Below are 22,673 nucleotides of genomic sequence, written 5' to 3' on the forward strand. Positions count from 1 at the left end.
AGGCACGCCCAAGCAGAAGCCAGTAGGGTTATCTGTGTCAGGATCATTTCCAGAAGAATAGTTCTGGCCCCTGGCAGGTACAGACAGGCCAGAGGAGAAGAGGCAGAAGAGGAGAGAGAGGAGGCTCTTTGTGAGCAGCCCAAGTTGGAGAAAGGCTCTGTACTTTTGGCGTTCCTGCAGGGATACCCCTCTCACGTTGGCAGCCAGGCCGAGAAAGGGCTCCAAGATCCCCGCGGAATGACAACCCTCTCCTTCCTTCTCCTCTGGACCCTGCCAGGGCAGGTCCTCCTCAGGTGAGCTAAGTGGGGGTGAAAAGGAGGTGCATGCAAACACCAGCCGAGGGGGATGGGCAAACTGGGCATCTGGCACACTTTCCTCTAAGTTTGCACAAAGCCCGCAGTCTGGAGGGCTTCGGGGAAGACACGTCCTCCCCCAATTAGGACCCCAGGAGCTTTTTATTAGCGATGTCAAGGCCCTGGTCATGCTGGGAATGTTTCTGCACAGGTGGAAGTTTCCTGGGCCTGGGTAGGGGCTAGGCAACTAAGCCCGAGAATGGAGGGTGTCTGTCCAGACACCTAACCCTGTTTCCCTATCGTCTGGGCCACACACTACTCAGATCGCTAAAGATGACAGCAACATCTGTCAACTGCCAGCCCAAGAGGCTTTCAGTAGCAGGGGTTTGCCCCAAGACCACATTGGAATGGAGCTGGGCTAGACATTCTTTGGACTTCCTGTAGTCACCCTGCCTGTGCTCACTTGGTTGCTCTTTATTCCTTGAGGGGCACAAAGTAGCAGTCACTTCCTGGACTTGCAGGAAAGACATGCTTTGGACTCCCTGTAAATGTCCCCCCACCAATTGCCCCTTTCTCATTAGACCAGGAGGTTGGCAGGGTGAGCTGAGCAGGAAAGATGGCTGTAGCCTGGGCTGACTTGCTCATAAGAGCAGTGCCTCCCAAGGTGGAGAGGGTCAGTGCCACTGCAGCATCCTCCTCCTCTTCCTCCTCTTAATCCAAGAAACATCCCAGGGCTGCTTGCCTCTGGGAAGCCTCCTGTCCCACTGTTTGCAGACACATTGGCTGGCAGGCAGGCAGGGATGCAGAGCAGGGCAATAAACTTCTAAAGAGTGAAAAGCAGCTTGAAGTGGAACGGCAGCACAGCTGGAGTTGACAGGAGGACGCAAGCAGAAGGGGGCACCACATTGGGCCTTGCTGGCCCTCCAGGAGGGGAGGCTGCCTCAACGCCCAAGCTCCAGTGGCAGCATTCCCACTGGGGCTTGGAAAGCAGAGGCAGTTAGAGCAACACGAGCCCTTAGAGAGTCTGGAGTCCAAGTCTTTCATTGTACATAGGGAACCTGAGACCTAGAGAGGGGGAATGACCTGCCCAAGGTCGCTCAGCTACCGAGCACCAGAGTGAGAGTTCTCTCGCAATGCTGCCCTAGAACCTTGCATGAGAAAGATTGTCAGCTCTGGATCCTCCTAGGTCCTGTCAGTGTTTAGGACTTTCCAGGAATGAAAGAGAGGAAGGAGTGACTGCACACAGTGACTCTGCCCTCAGGTCCTGAGACAAGTTAGCCCCAGAAGAGGCGGCTGCAATGGGGGATGGGGCCCTAGACAGCTAAGCCCATCTCCTGTCCCAGGATACTAGGGCTAGGATTAGCAGGAGAGGTGACCTGAGAGTGGGGCTGAGGACGGTGGGGAGGGTCCATTTTCTCCACATGCAGGCCCGTGTGGCCTCCCAGCAGGCAGGTGGCAGGTGGCCAGCAGCAGCAGCAGCACCTGGCTAGCGTGGACATCCTGTGGTGAAATCATAGACTTCTGCTTGCTCCACCACCACCACCAGCCTCCTTGGATTTTCAGAGCCTGCCTCTGTCCCTAGGGTAAGGGCTTCCTCTTGTTTAAAAGATTCAAGGAGGCAGGACCCTAGAAGGTCAGGGTGGGACTGCCACTGACCTTCCCTAACTTAGGCTTTTTGGCAACCCACCCTGGGCTGCCTGTACCATAGTATTGTGATACATAGAGCTAGTTTTGAAGTCAATAGGCCTGGATTCAAATCCTGGCTTTACCTAAAGCTCAGTGGCTGCATGATTGGAAAGAAGTCACTTCACTTTGCTGATCCTCAGTCTTCTCATTTATGTAATGAGGGTAATCATAATACTTAGTCGAGAGGACTGATGTGAGAACTAAACTAGACAGAGTGTGCAAAGCATTTAGCATGGTACCTTAGCTATTTTTATCATTCTATCGGTCACTGAATGGTATATGGATCTACTGGGAAAGAGGAGCCCACTGGCTCAAAGGAGACTAGTCCTCAGCAGGACAGCAGTCACCCTGCTGCTCAGTCCCCCAGTGTGCAGCAGCAGTGACGGTGGTGGAGCCAGCTATAGAGCGATGACAACAGGCAGGAGGGAGCAGGAGGTGCCTGGCCCAGCCTGGAGTCCAGCTGAGCTCGGCCCTGAGGACTGCTCTTGTCCCCAAGGCTTTGCTGAGCTTGTGGTCCCTAGTTTATCTGTCAGCTGGCAAGTTGGCAAGTAGGCGTATGGAAGGGGCTTAGCTGCTGTTAGAGAGAAACCTGTTAGGGGGGAAGGGAGCTGGCTTCTAAGCTATGCCAAAGCACACTGGCTCCTTCCTCAAAATCAAGCTGTTGGTGGGGGAAAGATGGGAGTTGACCTCAGCATGTCTACCCTACCGGGAAGCTTTCCCCTGTCCCTAGAGCCCTGCTCCCCCACCATAGTTGCCAGCACTAGTTCACCTGCCTGCAGTGGTATGGCCCTTAGCTGTAATGTACCTCAAACAGAGCTTCCTGCTGGAGCACACACGAGAAGCCGAAACTCTCTCTTCAGACGCTGGGTCCTAGTTCCTTCCTGAGCAGCCCAGCGTAAAACCCAAGCAACTGACACCACCTCTCAGAAATAAAAGTTGTCCTTGAGCCCTTCCCATCCTTGACTAGGCTAGACATGCAAAACTTTGCAGTAGCCATCTCATCTCCCATAAGACATCACTCATTGGGTGTTTGCCAAGTACCTTCAGAAAGAGAATACTGGATGAGGCCTTAGCCTGGGGTTTGAGTCCTGACTTTGGCACTAACTCTGAGACTTTGAACAAGTCAATTCTCCTTTTGAAGCCTCAGTTTTCTCATCTGTAAAATGGGAATAACAGTCCTCACCTGCCATCTCACTGAGAATTGGGAGGGTAAGAAGACCTACTGTCTGTGAAAACACTTTTCTAGTACTAACTGGCAGGCTGCCGTGTTGCCTTATGGCTGTTTTTGTTCTCATTTTGCAAATGGCATCCAGAAACCCATCCTCTTCTCTCCTCCTGCCTGAGGGGTATGAAAACTGTGATAAATGCAGAATACAACTGGCCTCAGACTTCTTTACCTCTCCTGTCCAGGGTGGCCTTGGCAAAAGAGGAAGTCAAATCTGGGACCAAGGGATCCCAGCCCATGTCCCCCTCTGATTTCCTAGACAAGCTTATGGGGCGAACATCTGGATATGATGCCAGGATTCGGCCCAATTTTAAAGGTAAGAAATCTTCATCCTATGAAAACCCCTCCCTCCACACAGCTTTGGCAGCACACTACCCAGCCAGCCCCTATTCCCTCCCCTAAGGAAAGGAGGCTGGAGGTGTAGAGCTAGTTCTAACAGCTCAGAAGAGGCCTCTCCTCCCCGTTGCCCATGGGCCTGTGTAGCTGGCACTGATTTCTCCCAGCAGTGCCCTGACCTGCAGCTCAGGGAGGGAGTTCTGGAAAGTGCTCCCAGCCTCCTGGAATGCCCTGCCAATGGCCTGTGCTTTGCTACCTTCAGGCCCACCTGTGAACGTGACCTGCAACATCTTCATCAACAGTTTCGGCTCCGTCACTGAGACCACCATGGTAAGGGATCTTCCTGCTCCCCACTTCCAGCCCAGTGTGAATGGAAGGAGCCCAGCAGATAGCAAGCTGGCATCTTTTGCCATATCAGCCCAAGGGAGGCTCCTTCTCCAGTGAAAAATGCCTACTATCCCTGAGATGTGCTCCCAACATTTCCTCCTCATGGCCCTCCTGCTCATACAGGCTTGCTGGGCCCCTGGGAATGGCAATGCCTCTAATGGGTCCGTATCTGCACCCTCCTAGGACTACCGGGTGAATGTCTTCTTGCGGCAACAGTGGAATGACCCACGCCTGTCCTACCAAGAATATCCTGACAACTCTCTGGACCTTGATCCCTCCATGCTGGACTCTATCTGGAAGCCAGACTTGTTCTTTGCCAATGAGAAAGGGGCCAACTTCCATGAGGTGACAACAGACAACAAGCTACTGCGCATCTTCAAGAATGGGAATGTGCTCTACAGTATCAGGTGCCCTGGGTCGATGGCCAGAAGAGTTTGTGTCAAGGGGAAGAATTTAGATGGAGACTGAGAGGTGGGAGGAGGGTTCCCTTGTGCTGTGATGGGCCCCAGTAAGCTGATGTCACTTTTTTCTCACTGTACCTACTAGGTTGACTCTCATTTTGTCCTGCCCGATGGACCTCAAGAACTTCCCCATGGACATCCAGACCTGCACGATGCAGCTGGAGAGCTGTAAGTGCCTCTAGAGGGTCACAGAGGGTCTGGAATAACAGCCAGTTAACCCGACCTCATGACATCACAGACAGGAAAAGGGCCACTCAGAGTTGGGAAGAACTGCTCAAGGATACCCAGCCAATTCTTGGCAAGAGATGAGACTAGAAACCAGGGCTCCTTAACCCCTAGCCCAGTGTGTTTTTCATCCCCACACTATTTGCTGATCTGGCCGTTTTGCGGGGCTGGGGAACAGGAAGGCATCAGCCTTATGGACAGATGTATTTGTGCTGTTTTGAGGGGACGATTTGAGTGGGATCTTCTCTGACCAAAGGTATGTCCCCTCTCACAGTGCCTGAAGTAGTTTTACCTTTACTTCCCTTGAGTTAAGACATTGAAGATGCTTATAAAAATGCCAGAGTGAGCAAGGTGGTGGCGCTCTTGGAGCCCCGATTCCCCACGAACACACATAACCTTTGCAGAGAGGTAGGAGAGGACAGTTCTAGGCACAAGACAGTGCCCAGAAAGAAGAGGTCAGCCAACGGCTCCTCTGTGGCAGGGGTGCCAACCTGGAGGGGCTGCCCAAAGTGCAGAGGAACCGAAGGATGACAAGGTTGGGCCATCACTTATTTCCACTCCTTCCTCATCTCCTGGGTTGGGGGAGACTATCAGATCTGGAGCCATCCACTAGAGGTTCACAGAAGAAGGCTTATAAGGCTGTTTCTAGCATAAAATAACTGTGATGAATAGAATGTGTCCTATGTGGTCAGCTCTTTAGAGTGCTTAAACCACTTTGATATCCAGGCTCTCATTATCCCTTCACAGCAACTCTGAAAAGTGGGTAGAGCCGCTACTATAACTCCCATTTTACAGAAAGGGAAGCGACTCACCCCAAATCGCAAGCTACTCTGGGTCAAGGCCCAACACTGGATATCTGTGAGCCTTGGTGTTTGTGCTCCCATCTCTACCTGACATGTGCGAATATGGTCCTATACATGGCATGAGACCTCATGAACTGCTATATGTGAATAACTTGGCATGTTCAGATGTTAGCTTTAAATTTGTGCCAACTCAAGGCCCTGGCTGGGATCTATGGTATGCACATTGTCCCATGGATGACTGGCAGGATATAAATAGCTCTCTCCTCCCCGAGGTGATGTGGCAGAAGCCCTGGCTCTGAGGTTAGCTCAGCTTAACACATGTGTTCGGTACACATGCTTCCTCCCCTGGGCTTGAGGTATGGCAGGAAGCTCCCAACTGAGTTCCTTGACATCTTTCCAACTCTTTTGACCTGCTTTCTAGGTCTGCCAGAATAATTTCTCTTTGGGCCTTGCTCAAGCTTGAGAATAGGGTAGGGAAAAAGTCTGTAATCTTCCTGATTCACCTGCCCACTCATGATGGGCCCATGAGACAACTGACCAAGTGTCCTCTCCAGAAAAGTTTCCCTTTCCATGATGAGCATGAAACTCCTAAACCCCAGGCCTTACTCCTCACCTGTTCTCTCCTGCCTGTTCTGATCCTACCCCTACCCCCACCCAACACCCACACTCTGCAGCCCTCTGCCATCTCTGTCACTTTCAGTTGGCTACACCATGAATGACCTCGTGTTTGAGTGGCTGGAAGATGCTCCTGCTGTCCAAGTGGCTGAGGGGCTGACTCTGCCCCAGTTTATCTTGCGGGATGAGAAGGATCTAGGCTATTGTACCAAGCACTACAACACAGGTAAAAACCAGGATCTTTATTGGCTGTGAGCCACAGGAAAATCTTCAGATGCGAGGCAAGGGGACAAGGGAGCTCACCTCTATCAAAGGTTCAACCTATGTCAGATATGAGGCCAGGTGCTTCATATACCTTATCTCTTTGTGATAGCGATTATAAATACCATTTTTCAGAAAGGGAAAACTGAGGTTCTTTTTTTTTTTGAGACGGAGTTTCGCTCTTGTTACCCAGGCTGGAGTGCAATGGCGCGATCTCGGCTCACCGCAACCTCCGCCTCCTGGGTTCAGGCAATTCTCCTGCCTCAGTCTCCTGAGTAGATGGGATTACAGGCACACGCCACCATGCCCAGCTAATTTTTTGTATTTTTAGTAGAGACTGGGCTTCACCGTGTTGATCAGGATGGTCTCGATCTCTTGACCTCGTGATCCACCTGCCTCGGCCTCTCAAAGTGCTGGGATTACAGGCTTGAGCCACCGCGCCCGGCCCAAACTAAGGTTCTAAGAAGTTAGTTAAATCAAGTGTCAAAGTAACACAGCTAGGAAAGGGCAGATTCAGAATTTAAATCCAGGCCTTCCAACTCTAAAGTCCATGTTCTTGTTCCTGTCGTTTGCTGCAGAGCAAATGACAGTGGGTGGAAGGTTTCCCACTTTTCCTGGGGTCAACTTTGTGTGGAAGCAGGGAATCCGCATCTGGCAGTAGGAAGTGACTATGCTGAACCCAGAGGGAACAGGCCTGAGGGCAGTGGCCAGCTTCTGGTGCATGCCTCCCACTGTCGCCACCACTGCCAGCTCTCAGGAACTTCCAGGTGTGAAATGTCAGCTAAGAAGTGGAGAAGGCTGCTTTCCCAGCCTGAGCATCTGCCGCCCTGCAGCCTCTCTAAGAATTGCTGGCTACACATTTTCCCTGACAATTTGTCTGTGAGGAGCTCTGACCCTGAAATAGGGGCAGCAGGCTGAAGAGGGGAGATCCCGGGTCCCTCCCATGGTGGGCTGATATGTTTTGAGAGCTGCCCCATGAATATGTGTGCGCATGTTTGTGGGGGATGTGGGGAGTGGGAAGAGGAAAAGGCCAGAATTTAGAAAATGCAAGGGAAAATGGAAATTGATAGAAACTTTTTGGAGTAAAAAAGTTGTCAATTTGTATATAGGTCAGTGGTTTTCAAACTTCAGTGTGCATTATATTCCCCTGGGAAGTCTATTAAAATGTTGACTCCTGGACTCTACGTCTCAGAGATTCTGATTATGGTTACATGTACTTGGAGCGATGCCCAGAAATCTGCATTTTAACAAGCATCCTCAGGATTCTGATGCAGGTGGTCCAGCGAACATACTTTGAGAAACTTTAATCTAGAAGCTAAAATTTTTTTCGACTTGTTTATCCAGGAATCCTACTCCTTGAAATGTATTATATGGAACTATTCCAAAATATTGCATTGGCCTTGGACCCCAAGGGGTCTCCTGGGTGGCTGTTTATATTAGCAAAAACTTGGAACTGTTTTAAATATCCACTGATAGGGCAGAGGTTAAGTAAATTACATAGTGCATCTGCTTGATGGACTAGCATGCAGACATTAAAAGGGATGGTTACAAGGTGCTTATGTCAATGTGGGAAAGTACAAGTGAGAAAAGGTAAGACTCAGAAGTGTCAATAAAGAATGATTATATTATGTAAAAAGGAACAAGCCAAAAGCATGCATTTAAAAACCTTGGGTGGAAACAGCACTAAATGTCTCTAAAGTGATGTAACACAACAGATAAGAGCAAGAACTTTGGAGGCAGATAGAGCTGAGTTTGGATTCTGACTCCATCATTTACCAGTTGAGTGTCCTTGGGAAACATAACTTAATCTCCTCATGCCTCCATATCCTTATCTGTAATGTGAAAGATAATAATTTTACTTGCCCCGAATAGTTGCTATAGAATTAAACGAGAAAAGTATATAAAGTCAGGTCCCTTAGTAGGGGTTTGATAAATGTGAGCTTATGAATGTTATTATTCTTTCTCTACTTCTCATATTTTCTATCCTAAACAAGTTTTAATTTTGGAATTAAAAACAAAACTGCTATTGCAAAAAAAATAAAAAGAAAAAGAAAGAAAGAAGGGAGAGAAAATATGGATACTTAATAAGGGCATGTCACGGCAAGAATCCCGGGGTAGGATGAAGTGAGGTGGATTCAGGGAACAGTAAGAGGTCACAGCGTCATACAACATGTCAAAGCCTTAATCAGTCATTGACGAAATCACTGGCTTTGAAGAATCAAGTAGGCCTGCTAAGATTAGACCTAGGCCAGAATAAAATAAAAATATATGCATCTTCTCCTTTTTGCTTGGATTATTCTGAGCCTCTGCTTCTGAAAGAGGCTCTGAGCTAGTATTTTCTTAGCCCTGGGGCCCTGGAAAGCAAAGTGAAGGATGGCAAAAAAGGTGGAGCGTTGGTCGGTGTGCCTAGGCCAATGCACTTTTTGTTGGTGGAATAGAATGCTGCAGCCTGATACTCTGTGGGAACCCGGTCCCTGCTGTCCAGAGCTGGTCTCTGTTGGGCATTGGTCCCAGATGTTTGCTATCTGGATCTTCTCACTTGCTTAAGACACAAGCAGTGTTTATCCCAGTGAACTGTTGTTGCTAGAGAGCTTCTGGGGCACTAGCAAGCACAAGCATGGCTGCTGAGATCGAAGTGGAGTCTAAGCTAATTACTTTGTTAATAATGTTAACAAGAGTAACAGCTACCTATGTGTCAAACACCTCAAATATATTATCTTGTTTAGTTTTTCCAATAGCCCAGTGATGGAGTTGGGATCATTACTCTGTTTTACGGGCAAGGAAACTGAAGCTCAAAAAACTTGGGTGTTTTGCCTAAAGGCACGCAGTGGAAGGTTCAGGATTCAAACCCAGGCAGTCTGACTCTGGAGCCCTCCTGCTCTTTTGTGCTTCATTCGAAAGGCCTTCTGCTGGAAATCAAAGTGCTGGGAGCAAGAGGCCAAGTCTTTGATGGTCGCTCTGAGAGCTTCCTTAGTACAAACATCTGGTACTACGTAGGGCCATTGTGAAAGGCTCATTCATTGGCCTGGCTGAGGTGCCCAGAGGCTGGTCAGCAGAGGGCTGCACTAGTCCTGTCCTAATCCCCTCAGGCTCAGCTGCAGGCTGGGGACCTGAGGCCTGACACCTCACCTCTCTCCTTGCAGGGAAATTCACCTGCATCGAGGTAAAGTTTCACCTGGAACGGCAGATGGGCTACTATCTGATTCAGATGTACATCCCCAGCCTACTCATCGTCATCCTGTCCTGGGTCTCCTTCTGGATCAACATGGATGCTGCCCCTGCCCGTGTGGGCCTGGGCATCACCACCGTGCTCACCATGACCACCCAGAGCTCTGGCTCCCGGGCCTCTTTGCCTAAGGTGAAGAGACATGCAAGGGAATTTGCTTGCCATAGAGCACCCCATTTCCCATTTATCCCAATATGCCCTCTTGCTCACCATTTACCTTGGATTTAAGGTTGAGAAGAGCCACTGGGCAAGAGCTGGTGTCCTGCATTCTCTCTCCCCCTGTAACATACTACTAATAACATTGCTAACAATATGGATACTGGAGTTAGGGATGCTGTATGGCTAGGGAATGAGGAGAGGCAGTGCCTTACTTTGACTCTCTTCAGGAAATACTAGCATGTCCAAGATCAAAAGATCCTCAGCAAGTAGAAAGTCCCATTCCCTCAAATACAGATGAGGAGAATACAACCCAGAGTGGTAAAATGACCTTCTTAAGGACATGCCTTATAAGAAACAACCAAAAGAATATCAGAGTTTTGAACCTATTTCTGTCTTCTTACAGTATCAGAAATTAGAAACTGTCACAAAGAGCTCTAGGAACAGTACCCATTCTTTTGGGATGAGAAAATTTTGAGGTAGCAAATAACAATTAAAGTCAGTGGACTCCAGTTGGCTGGGCCCGGTGATGTTTTGATTACACAGGAAGATTTGTGCTGATGGGACTGGGCACAGATTTTCCTTGCCTCATGTCTTCACATAGGGAATTTAGAGGTCACCTCAGAGTCCTTACAGTCAGCAAGGCTCTGAACAAATCAGGGAGCAAGGCCATTTAGTCATTCAATAAATATTTATTGAGCATGTACTATGTACCAGCCACTGAAATTTGTCATGGAGAAATAACAGGAAGCAAAAGCAACACAGTTCCTAGTGGATCTTACAATGAAAATATTCCCTCTTGCACTGATTTGTTGGGAACCAGGCCCTATGATCTCCCATCTCTCAGTACTTGTTCCTAAGACTATTTACTGGGGGCTTACACAAGCGATAATTTCAGACATCCATGGTGAATTTATGAATTTGCTACATGACGAGGGGGCAGTAGTGGATAGGAGTAGGAAATTAGGGTCAGACAGACTTGGGTTTGCCTCCCAGGCTCATCATCTAGTAATAATTTACCTTAGGTAAATTCCTTAACTTCTCAATTTTCTTGCCTGTAACATGGGAATAAGAATATTACCAGTTCCGGCTGGACGCGGTGGCTCACACCTGTAATCCCAGCACTTTTGGAGGCCAAGGCAGGCAGATCACGAAGTCAAGCATTCGAGACCAGCCTGGCCAACATGGTGAAACCCCATCTCTACTAAGAATAGAAAAAAAAAATTAGCCGGGCATGATGGGGCGTGCCTGTAATCGCAGCTAATCAGGAGGCTGAGGCAGGAGAATGTCTTGAACTTGGGAGGCAGAGGTTGCAGTGAGCCAAGATCATACCACTTCACTCCAGCCTGGGTGACAGAGCAAGATTCTATCTCAAAAAAAAAAAAAAAAAAAAAAAAAAAGAATATTATCAGTTCCATAGGGTTATTGCAAAAAATAATGTATTAACACACAGGACAGTGTTTGGCACATAACAACCGCTCAATAAATGTTAACTATTGTTATAATTGTCAGGTGTCAGCGTTGAAAAAACTGAGTGACGAATCTGGGGCTAAAGCAGCTGGCGTTGTCCCCAATTATTTTTGACTTGCCAGAAACCCTTTGAGGTGGTCCAAAGCCCTATAGGGATAAATGGTGACAAAACTCAGATCAGAATCACATGTCCCAGGAAACTTTGTCAGAGATCATTTTCTGTAAATGTGTTTCCTAGATGGGCGGGGATATTGACAAGGCTCTGAGAGGCAGGCTGGACTTAGGAAGGGCTACACAGCCAGACCAGGCTGTGATGGTTGTGTTTTGATAGTGATCTTGTAAGGAGGCCAGAAGCCAAGAAGCAGTTCAGACCTAAGAACTGTGCCCTGGTTTATTGCCTCTGCCACACAAGGCGATTCATCTCTAAAGCAGGGAGGTACTGCAATTTATGCTTTATTCTTGCCAAGAGAACTTCCTTTTCTGGTTCCCTCCTGTGAGTGAACATAATCCATCTGCTCCCAGGAATCACTTAGTTTCCTCATTTGGAAAAAATGAACTTTGTTAGAGGGTTGCTTGTTTGCAGCATTTAGTACCTTCTTGTCAGATTTTAATGACTTCTTCATGGCCTCATTGGCCAGTTAAGCAAAATATCCGGGCCTACACTCTGAACTAAATAGCCTCGTTAGCCAGCCCCTCAGAGCAAGGGACTCAGTAAGTCAGGGACTATCTGCTCCCTCTTGAGTTTGTGCAACATTAAGTTTGGTGGGAGCCCCATGAGGTCAGGCCTGGGGTTTCCAAGAGCCACACCAATCCCACACCCCTAATACAACTCTAGTGTCCAGAATGAGAGCGGCAGAGGCTTACTTTGTAAGGGAACTCAGCTGGAGTGGCCATTCCTCATGTTTCCAGGAAACAACAGTCACTTTGCCTTTATGGAGCCACCAAAGGCACTGACTACCATCTCTTTGCCAGGACTTTGATCTCCTCTACTGCAGGAAGCTCAAAGAATGGAAGGACTAAATGGAAGTTTCTTCCAGAGGCTAGCAGATTAGATCTAAAGTTGCAGCAGGGGAGGAGCCACTTCTGTCTAGATTCTGTCATCTAAATAAATGCCTACAGCTATTGGGGCAGGTGGTAGTAAGGAGGGTAGAGAGCAAGCAGAGGTCAGCAGATATACACATGTTGCTAAACCATCTATCTTTTCGTTTATCCATTCAAAAAAATATTTACTGTGCGCCAGAAACTCAGCTAGGCGTTGGAAGCAGAACAGTGATCGAGATAGAAACAGACCCTGCCACCAAAGAGCTCACAGTCTAGTGGAGGGAATGGCCAAGTATGTGATGGAGGCTAAGAAGTTATAGGTAACCTGAGCACATATAGTAGGACAACCAACACAGACTGAGATGATTAGGGAAGGCTTCCCAGGGTATGTGGCATCTAAACTGAAAGCTGAAGGATAAGTAAAAGTTATCCAGGTAAATGAGAGAAGGGATAGAGGAGATTGGCTCTTTGGGAAACTACTGAGATAGACACCACAGGTGTCATAGATTACAAGGGGTGTGATGAAACTGCAGAGGTGGGCAAAGGCTAGATATCATGGTAAGGGGAGCATAGACTGTATCTTAAGGGCAATGAACAACCACTGAAGGATCGTAAAGGGGAGTGATATAATCAGATTTACATTTTGAAAACAACTCTGGCTGCTATTTGGAGAACAGATTGTAGGTAGCAAGAGTAGGTGCAAGGAGACCATTCACAAAACTTGCAACCCTTCAGTTGTGCTAGGATAGTGAGTGGACAGATTCCTGAGATTCATTTATTCATTCATTTATTTGTTTGTTTGTTTATGTATGTATGTATTTATTTATTTTTGTGACAGTCTCGCTCTGTCACCCAGACTGGAGTGCAGTGACACGATCTCGGCTCATTGCAACGTCTGCCTCCCAGGTTCAAGTGATTCTCCCACCTCAGCCTCCCCCACTAGCTGTGATTACAGGCGTGTGCTAACACGCCCAGCTAATTTTTTGTGGTTTTAGTAGAGACGGTTTTTGCTATGTTGGTCAGGCTAATCTCGAACTCCTAGGCTCAAGTGATCTGCCCCCCGGACTCCCAAAGAGCTAGGATTACAGGCATGAGCCACTGCGCCTGGCCAAGATATTTAAGATGTATTATTGACATGCTCATCATTAACAGGGCTTTCTTCCTAGTGCTTACGGTGTCTTTTCCTTTGATGGTCTAAGGACCTTCATGGCCATCCCTTTACAATAATGAGTAATTACCTCATTATTGATCTTGATAGCAGGTATTTGATATCCTTGGGGCACTGTGGGACTGAGAGATGGTGAATGAAATAGGATGCCCTCTTAGTAAGTGGCAAAGTGGAGACACCAAGGGAGGCTTAATCAGGGTTGCCTAGTAACCCACTGCCACCATCTCAGTGACATTGCCCTAAAAGAGTTAGAGCAGGGTTTTTCACCCTTAGCACTCTTGACATTTGGGGCTAAATAATTCTTTGTTGCATACACGCATGTGTGTGTGTGTGTGTATGTGCGTATCTGTGTGTGTGCATGTGTGTGTGTTGAAGGCCAGGCAGGGAACTGTGTACTGTAGAATGTTTAGCCGCATCCCTGGCCTGTACCCATTAGATGCCAGTAGCCACCACCCCCTGCAAAATTGTGCCACCAAAAATGTCTCCAAACATTACCAAATGTCTCTGGTGGGGGGCAGGGTTGTCCCCAGTTAAGAACCACTGAGATAGAGGATTTATTTATCCAGTAAAACTTGCTCCTTACCTGGGGTCTGCAGCACCCTCACTTCCCATCATAGCAGTGGCTGATGAAAGAAGTGGCCTGTCTGAAATCCTGTTCCTGCTGGGGTGCCCTATGTGGTGAGCTTAGAAGCTCAAAACTATGTAGGAGGCAATCTGGTTGAGGAGATGAACAGACCTAAACCTGAGCTCTGTCCCCATCTCCTGGCCCCAACCAGCTGCAACGCCGGGAAGAGGCCAGAAAGTGGGAGACAAAAGTACATACAGGCTGCCAAGGAAAGTAGTGAGAGGAGAGTACAAGGGACTGGATAGGTGGATGCCAGCAGCACCTTGCAACTAGCAAAGCATCCTGACAAGGGGTGGGTGGTGTTCCCTCAGTATCCCTACCTTGTTCTTTCCAGGGTGAGAGATGAGGCCCCAGCTCACTACTGAGCTAAATTCCTCAGCAGAGCCTTTCCAAAAGAGCAATAAGGAAAAGCACAGGCCCAAGGGAAGAACAGGGGTGGAGGAGGGAAAGGAAAGAACTCCTAGTCTGTCAGCAAGACCGCAGCCTAGGTAGATGGCAATGCCACTGAACTGAAAACTCGGAACCCCCAGGTCCTAGTGCCATCTTATCACTGGGGAATCTTGGCTAAGACTCTTCTGTTCTAGGCCTTCAATGTCCTCACGTGTCTCACATAGGAATCGTGAACCCTGCCTGACCAATTACCACTGAGGATGTGAGGAACCTAAGAGATAACAGAGGGAAGACAAATGCAATGTTCATGCTCATTGCGGTTTATTGAAAGAGAAGAATCAGAAGATCAGGATGAAGGCAATAATAAAAGCAGAAGCAGAAGTATGACAAGAATAAATAAAGCAAGGGCAAGAGTTGTAAGAGGGAAAGAGTTGTAGCAGTAGAGGGCAGAGACTGCACAGAGGTGGAGTATGATACGCAGTATCATCATTTTCATGTGGGCCTTCAGACGTTGTGATATGTCGTGGAAAGCTGCTTGAAATACCAGAAGAAATTCAGGGTAAAGTTCAAAAACAGCAGGCAATCGATAGGGATTCAAAATCCGCTCAACATGCCACGGAAGGACTCCAAGAAGGTTGATTGTTCTGTCGTTGGATGTTGTAGGTGTCCTACGTGAAGGCAATCGACATCTGGATGGCTGTGTGTCTGCTCTTTGTGTTTGCTGCCTTGCTGGAATATGCTGCTGTCAATTTTGTTTCTCGTCAGCATAAAGAATTCATACGACTTCGAAGAAGGCAGAGGCGCCAACGCATGGTGAGTACAACTAGGGAGGGGCCCACTTCCTTTCTCCTTTGGACTCCTTCCTCCCTACTCCTCCTCCCACAAACCAAGATCCACCCCAAGGCTGCAAGGACTAGAGAGGCAATCAGAAACACCAGATTCTAGTACTAGGCTGGTCACAGTTAAGCTAAGTACTTTAATCTCTGATTCTGTTTCCTTATTTGTCCAATGGGACATCTGTAAGACAGTATAGTAGAGTGATTAAGGGCATGGGCACAGTGCTTGGCATAGAATAAGCACTGAAGATGTGTTAGCTAGTATTAGAACCTTACCAAGTTAGCTACTAAGAGATTGCTTTGGGAAGTAGTAATGGCTCTCTTCCCAACCCGGAGGAAGGTAGCCCAGGTTGTCATACACTAATTGGTGGTTAAGAATTCAACAGTCAGGCATTGGTGCCTTTCCAGGGCAGCATTATAAGAGGGCCCCCATAACTAAGTTGGAATCGCAGAACCACCACTCGCCTGTTCTGACTGTTGGATTTCTTCTTCTTGATCTTCATTGGATGCATTAGAGTTGCTGGGCTTCAGTTGTTCTCCCTCACTCTGGTCTGTTGAACTCATTTCTTCTACAGTAGAGTGATCATCTGGGGAAATATAAAAGACATCTTGTCGTCATGACAACAGAGCCAGTTTGCCCCCAATTATCCAGACAATAGGTGCTAGGTAAGTTGTCATGACAACAGAGGTGGCTGGGCCAGCCTCACAGAAGCAAGTGTCCAATTATGAGCAAAGCTGAAAGCCTTGCTGAGCTACATACTGGTTGCTTAATCATTAGACACAGAGTTCTGGTCTGTCTTCAGCTCTGACTCCATGTTTTCTGTCTAATCCGGAGGCTCTAAAGCCAGAGAGGCAAGAGCATAATGACCTCTGGGGGATGGGAAACAATGCTCTGAACCCACTGTTAAAAACCTGACTCAAGCTTGTCTGAGCCACATTAGCACAAGAACTGTTCTCCTCTCCCACCTCAGCTGCTCCTGGGGCACCCCTACCATATGTCCGCACTAAAAATATCTCCCAAACTACCTCCTGGGTTTCATGTCCCTTGCTAAGGTCCCTTTCTGCTGAGGGCAGGACTCCTGTCTCCTCCAGGGGTTTGAATGTATCAGTCCCTGCCCTTTAGTCCTTTAGTTGGGCCCTGGGCAGTACGCCCTCTAGTGGACTAATCCACAACTACATGTCCTGGAGTAGGACTCATTCTTCAAGAAACCTTAAAGCATTTCCTATCCCGTACCAAGGGTTAGAGAAACATATATATACACTTAGCAGAAGGGCAAGAAAAAAGAACACTCCATTTTCTAAGCTAACTGTCCCTACCCCCTCTTTAGCTGTGTCAAACAAATCTGCCTGCAGGTACCAAAATCTTATCTTTTTTTTTTTTTTTTTTTTTTTTTTGAGACGGAGTTTCGCTCTTGTTACCCAGGCTGGAGCGCAATGGCGTGATCTCGGCTCACCGCAACCTCCGCCTCCTGGGTTCAGGCAATTCTCCTGAGTAGCTGGGATTACAGGCACGCACCACCATGCCCAGCTAATTTTTTATATTTTTAGTAGAGACGGGGTTTCATTATGCTGACCAGGGTGGTCTCGATCTCTTGACCTCGTGATCCACCCGCCTCGGCCTCCCAAAGTGCTGGGATTACAGGCATGAGCCACCGCGCCTGGCCCCCAAAATCTTATCTTTATAGGAGTTTTGATCTTGGTGCCTTCTCAATGCCTACCTTGGAAAAAAAGACTGCAAACCAATCGAGAGTCCTTTCACCAGCTAAGCTGCCCATATGGATGTCCCAGTAACAAAAATGTTGACATCGCTACTGTAGAACTACTCCAGGTTGACAGTAGTCCCACCTCCTTTCCTGAACTCCTGCAACTGTCAACTGCCTACAGCCTGTCCCATCCTGCTCATACATATAGGCTGACTCTGAGCTCATAATGGAGTCTGTCATGACCAGTGCTCAATTATTACAAAGTCACAGCAGCAGCCTGGGCCTTGCTTAGGATCCTGGGGCCTGCCTGAAAGTGAGCTGAGGCTTATTATTAACGTGAATAAAACTGAAAATCAAACCCATGTCATTCATCATGTCCTTTTTTGAGTCTTCTAAAGTTATTGTTATCCCAGAAACTAGCAGGAATTTTGGAAGCACCAAGCAGGCTGTAAAAGTTGATGGAGAGTTCATCCATTACTAGAACCTCTGTCTGGGCCCTACTGTTCCAGCTAGAGAAAACGAATTCTTCAGTCTGGGAGGAGCACTATCGAGGCAGGGAGAAAATCCATATGATCTCCAGGGAACCCTTAGCCAAGAGTCAGTTACGAGTGTTCTAGGAGCCAGACAGCCATTCACGCCTTTTTTTCTCAACTCTCTCCTCAACCAACAACTCCATAGCATGGTGACCCCCTTTCATGTCACTGCCTAAAGTGGTTAACTTTTTGTCCATGCGATCCTGCACTGTCTTCCCGGCTAGTCCATTAGCTTCTCCAGGAAGGGGAAGCTCTTTTTCATCTCCTCAGCAGGCCTTAGCACCAGGCTCTGGCCACAGCAGTCATGTAACCCAGCTCACCAACTTTTACAGGCTGATTGGAGAGGACTCTCAAAGCGGACAGAGCAAAAAGCTTGCCATGATCAATGGAATCACTTGAGAACTGGAAGAAATTTCAAAATACTGCCCAGTTATCTCAGGGGCTTGATCCCAGAACCCTTCCCACCTCTCTTCATCCTCCAGCACCCTCTTCCTTTCCCATTCTCCCATCTCTTTTTTTTCTAGCTCCTCTCACTTCAAAACATATTACTCTTTCCCATCTCCACACCTTACCTCCTACACTGTGCATTCCCTCCTTAGTGTATGTGGTTTTGGAATATCTTCCCTCTCTTGCTTTTCAGTTCTTCTCCCCTATAGATAGCAAGGGAAAAAAAAGTTCTATTTCAACAGGCACGTAAGCCACAAAGTGGTATTTAAGGCTCCATCGTCCCTTTCCAGCACAAACACACTCACACACACACACACCCCTCACACACCACACACACACACACACAAAACACCCTCAGAATTTGGCCTAAGTAGAGAATACCCAAATGCAGTACCCGCCCCTCCCTCCGCCCCTGGATTTCAAGCCACTCATCTTTGCTTCCCCAGCTGCAACAGGTACAATATGTTAAAGTCACAAAAAGCCAGGAGCAGCTTACTCTATTGGCCATATTTTCTCTCCTGTGTGAAATGGCTTTTTCCAGCCTGGGAAATGTGTCCAAATCACTTCCTTTAGATTTACTATGATTGGAGGAAAGGAAAAATAATTGCCTCTATAGAAACAGAAATAGCAGTTGGATCCAACTTACCCCCTCAGAGCTTTTTTGCCAACATCCTATGCTTACATCCTCTAGCTGGGGTGGGGCTCAGGGGATCAGGGTGAGTACTGAGGAACAGAGTGATCTGAGGGACCCTGAACTGGAAAGCAAGAGAGAAAACCATTTTACTTACTCCGCTCACTTTAAAATTCTTGCAAAATATTTTGTTTGCCTCTAGTTCTTCATCTCGAAAATGGGTCCAGCACCACTTCTCCTGTCAGAATAGTGTAAAAATGAATTACAGAATTCATGTGAGGTGAACCAAGGCCTGTCCTTATGATGATATGTCAGCTTTTAGTGATGTTATCATCAAGGGTTACTAGGACCTACCATACCAACATCTCATCTACAAAGCCACTTTTCAATGTGGTGCCATAGCTGCAGAGGTCCCATGATAAAGACCCTGTGGTGTCCCTCTAACTGAGAGGGACAGAGTGTTTAAAATCTACTTTATCCACATTTTGTATATATCTATGTCATACACCTATACAATATATACATATGTTTTTCATTTTTTTTTTTTTTTTGAGACAGAGTCTCGCTCTGTCGCCAGGTGCCAGGCTGGAGTGCAGTGGCTTGATCTCGTCTCACTGCAACCTCCGCCTCCCGGGTTCAAGCAATTCTCCTGCCTCAGCCTCCCGAGTAGCTGGGACTACAGGTGTGCACCACCATGCCCACCTAATTTTTGTATTTTTTTTTTAGTAGAGACGGGGTTTCACCATGTTTGCCAGGATGGTCTCGATCTCTTGACCTTATGATCCACCCGCCTCGGCCTCCCAAAGTGCTGGGATTACAGGTGTGAGACACCGCGCCAGGCCTATACATAACTTTTTCTTATAATTTATAGTAAATACCTCAGGTAGCCACAGGATGACCAACTCTTCCTGATTTGCCTTGCACATCCCCAGTTTCCGCCCTGAAAGACCCAAGTCTCAGCAATCCCTTCTGTCCTGGGCAAAATGAGATGATAGTTTGCGTCATCCTCCAAGGGGGCATTGCATTTCAGGTGATTTCTTAGATAACTGAAGCTTTGACTCTAAAACCATAAATACTTTAAGAAATTACAACCATCTTTGAAGGAAGCATTTCTTAACTCTGTTCTTTAGAAGTAAATAAAATTAGGCTTGTTAGGGTTACATATAAAATAAGACTAAATAGTCTGTGAGTGGGGGTCTGAGGGCCTCGTATAAGTAAAGCTCTCTATATTGACACTCAGAGGTTTTGGTTTTTTCTCTCTCTCTCTCAACTTTATCCTTCTGTCCTTACTTCCTGGCTCCCAGCTGCGTTTAGCTACTGAAGGTTGTCAGCTAACTATTGGAAAATGGGCTTTCGTCAGTCTGTCACATTACTTAGTGCTTATATAAAATTTACCCCTCGCTGGGCATGTGTTTATGATAATGCATGCAATGTATATCAATGGAATGTGCCTTGGGTAATAAAAGTTACCCTGGATGTACTGACCTCTGTGTCAACTCTGCTGATTTGCAGAGAAGCACACATATCTGCAATAGAGTGATCAGCTTTATCCTAATTTGGACAACCCGTTGGGTTATTTAAAACTTTTGAAATTTTCAGCTTCAAGTTGAGATAAATTTTCAAAGATACAATATAAAAGGGAAACAAATTCTGAAGCTTTTGAAAGTCATTAAAATCAAGTTTACTAAGACTGAATATCTCAGCTTCACTATCTAAGAATTTGGTTGTTTTGTTCATTACCAGTTACAGATAACTTGACATTAAGATGTCTTCTCACAGTGGCTGGCACTTCACTGGATTTTTAGATGGCTCTAAATGGTGTTTTGCATTTTACATGGGTAGCTTGGGGCCTATCTGCAATGGAATCATAATATACACCATATGTAGCATGTATAGCTGCTTAGCATACATCTATCTCAAGAGTAGTTTTGTGACCATTAAAAGGATACAATGGGCCTGTGTACCCAAGCCACCCTGTCTGCATAACATGCCCTATGAGATATTCTGTTCTCTATCCCTCTGCCTTTGAGCTTTGACCTCAAATTCTGCCTTTTCTTCCTTTTAATTCAGGAGGAAGATATCATCCAAGAAAGTCGTTTTTATTTCCGTGGCTATGGCTTGGGCCACTGCCTGCAGGCAAGAGATGGAGGTCCAATGGAAGGTTCTGGCATTTATAGTCCCCAACCTCCAGCCCCTCTTCTAAGGGAAGGAGAAACCATGCGAAAACTCTACGTGGACCGAGCGAAGAGAATTGACACCATCTCCCGGGCTGTCTTCCCTTTCACTTTCCTCATCTTCAATATCTTCTACTGGGTTGTCTACAAAGTGCTACGGTCAGAAGACATCCACCAGGCTCTGTGAATAGGGTGGGAGCTACAGAGTCCTGCTGCTGGCTTCCTGCTTCCTCCTGGGTGGGCTTTTCCCCTCAATTAGACTCCATCAGGGGCTTGGACACTTCCGTCCTGATCTCTCACTCAGAACTTCAACTATCAGTACCAAAGCTATGTGGGCCTATACTGCATGGTACCAATGGTGGCTGTACTTCTTATAAAGATGGCTTATCTACTATAGTCTATATTTTCTCCATACTCTCCCATTTCTCATGAGACTAAGTTTTGGCCACATTCCTAGGGCCAGGATTGCCTTCTGCCCTTGCTGGAGCCTCTCTGTTTCCCAATACTCCAGTGGAGACTTCAGAACACTGTTACTAGATTCTGGCATTTGTAATCTTAATCTGCACCACTTCTCCCCCTGCCACCTCCCACCCAGAGCCTGGCCATTACTCTGTCCTCTGTATCTCCTGCTGCAGACTCAAATAGAGAGTTTTTCCTATCCACAAGCGCTGCCCTGTGTGGTTCAGTCAGGTTTCCTTGCAATGAGAGGAAGGCAAAGCTGCAGGTTCCCCAACTCTTGATAAGGTTGGAACAGTCATAGACTGCACTGGGCTAGTGACTATATGGCCCAACAGAGAGGTGTTCAAGTCTCCTAGGAAGCCCCACACTGTCAGAATTGGGGCAGAGACTTTGGGCTGTCAAAAAGACTACTCTTTCAGATCCACCTGAACATTCTGGTCTCAGAAATATTTGTTCTGTTCTCTAATCAGCTAGCATGGCGGCAGGGTCTGTTGGACAGCTGGGGAGTGTAAAAAGAGATAAATATTTGTTCTTTAAGAAACTTAACTTGATGATGCTAGAAAACTTTCGAGAAAAGTGAGATCCAAGGTAGTAGAGCCCAGGAGGAGTAGAATACAGAAACTATTCTCAGAGTGTCTTTTGTTGGCTGGGCTTTAATTTGTTTCTTCTTTTTCTGCAAAGTCTCTTTATTTTCCAGCGCCCCTCATTTCCAACCTGGTCCTTCGCCTTCTTCTGGTGAGCAAATAATGGTGCCACTGCAACCTTGTTAAGGATAGAGTGGACTTCAAGTTTCCTAGGGAGAAACTAGGCATGGAGAGGACCCCTATCCTAGATCAACATTGATTTGACCAACCTCAGGGTAGCAGTTGTAGAAGTTAAAGAGCCATAATTCAGAGTTGTTTCTTTATCCTTCTTGCTCCACAAGGAGAAGCAGTGAGTAGGTGTAGCAGTCAGTTGAAGCTACCAGAAATGTCAGAATAGAGAGGGTTGGTGTGGAAGAGCCCATTTCAGGCCTGACATACCACTGGGACATGGGGAAGCACGTGCCTGGCATGCTGAGACCTTTGAAGTGACCAACTATGAGCAATTGAAACAGGAGAGATTAAAGTGTGGGGCTGACGCTGGAAGAAAGAAGTGATCAAATGATCTCTTACACATCTTGTCCTTTTCTCTGCACCTAGAATAATTAAACACATAAGTCCAGTCTCTCTGTTTCTCTCTCTCTCTCTCCTTTTCTCTCTCTCTTCCTCCTTCCCTCCCTCCCTCCATATGGTGTTCCCAATTGAAAGTCAATAAATCCAATGGTCAAAGCAAATTCTATAATCAAACCAAGAGCTTGGCTTTGTCTTTATCCCTTTTCCTATTGCGCTTGTCTGCTCATTCCTGTTCACTGACATACTCCTCTTGTCTGTTACTTAGTTTTAAGGAGAGCATTCTGAGCTGACAAGGTAGCTGGTCCAGAAATTATTTTTAATGGCAATATTATTACTCTGGTGCCAAAGAGATTTAAATTAAAGAACTG

General features: G+C 47.0%; 1 protein-coding gene across 1 annotated transcript; it reads left to right on the plus strand.

The window, feature by feature from the left end:
• Positions 1–237: 237 nt before the first annotated feature.
• On the plus strand, positions 238–20,879 carry LOC105706443 (glycine receptor subunit alpha-4). Its single transcript, XM_012436842.2, has 9 exons — positions 238–293; positions 3,390–3,520; positions 3,803–3,870; positions 4,111–4,334; positions 4,474–4,556; positions 6,117–6,257; positions 9,436–9,650; positions 15,032–15,181; positions 20,589–20,879. Exons 1-9 carry the CDS (start codon positions 238–240, stop codon positions 20,877–20,879), a joined length of 1,359 nt encoding a protein of 452 aa, XP_012292265.1.
• The last annotated feature ends 1,794 nt before the right edge of the window (positions 20,880–22,673 follow it).

Source organism: Aotus nancymaae, unplaced genomic scaffold (genome assembly GCF_030222135.1).
Source record: "Aotus nancymaae isolate 86718 unplaced genomic scaffold, 86718_ANA_hifiasm-v0.15.2.pri h1tg000004l, whole genome shotgun sequence".
NCBI classification, from domain to species: Eukaryota; Metazoa; Chordata; class Mammalia; order Primates; family Aotidae; genus Aotus; species Aotus nancymaae.

Bases quoted from the DNA above. Each gene is read 5' to 3' on its own strand.
- LOC105706443 (XM_012436842.2), top strand. From the start codon at position 238: ATGACAACCCTCTCCTTCCTTCTCCTCTGGACCCTGCCAGGGCAGGTC. The intron at 3,521-3,802 runs GTAAGAAATCTT...TGCTACCTTCAG, and splicing joins GATTCGGCCCAATTTTAAAG to GCCCACCTGTGAACGTGACC. The intron at 15,182-20,588 runs GTGAGTACAACT...CTTTTAATTCAG, and splicing joins GGCAGAGGCGCCAACGCATG to GAGGAAGATATCATCCAAGA.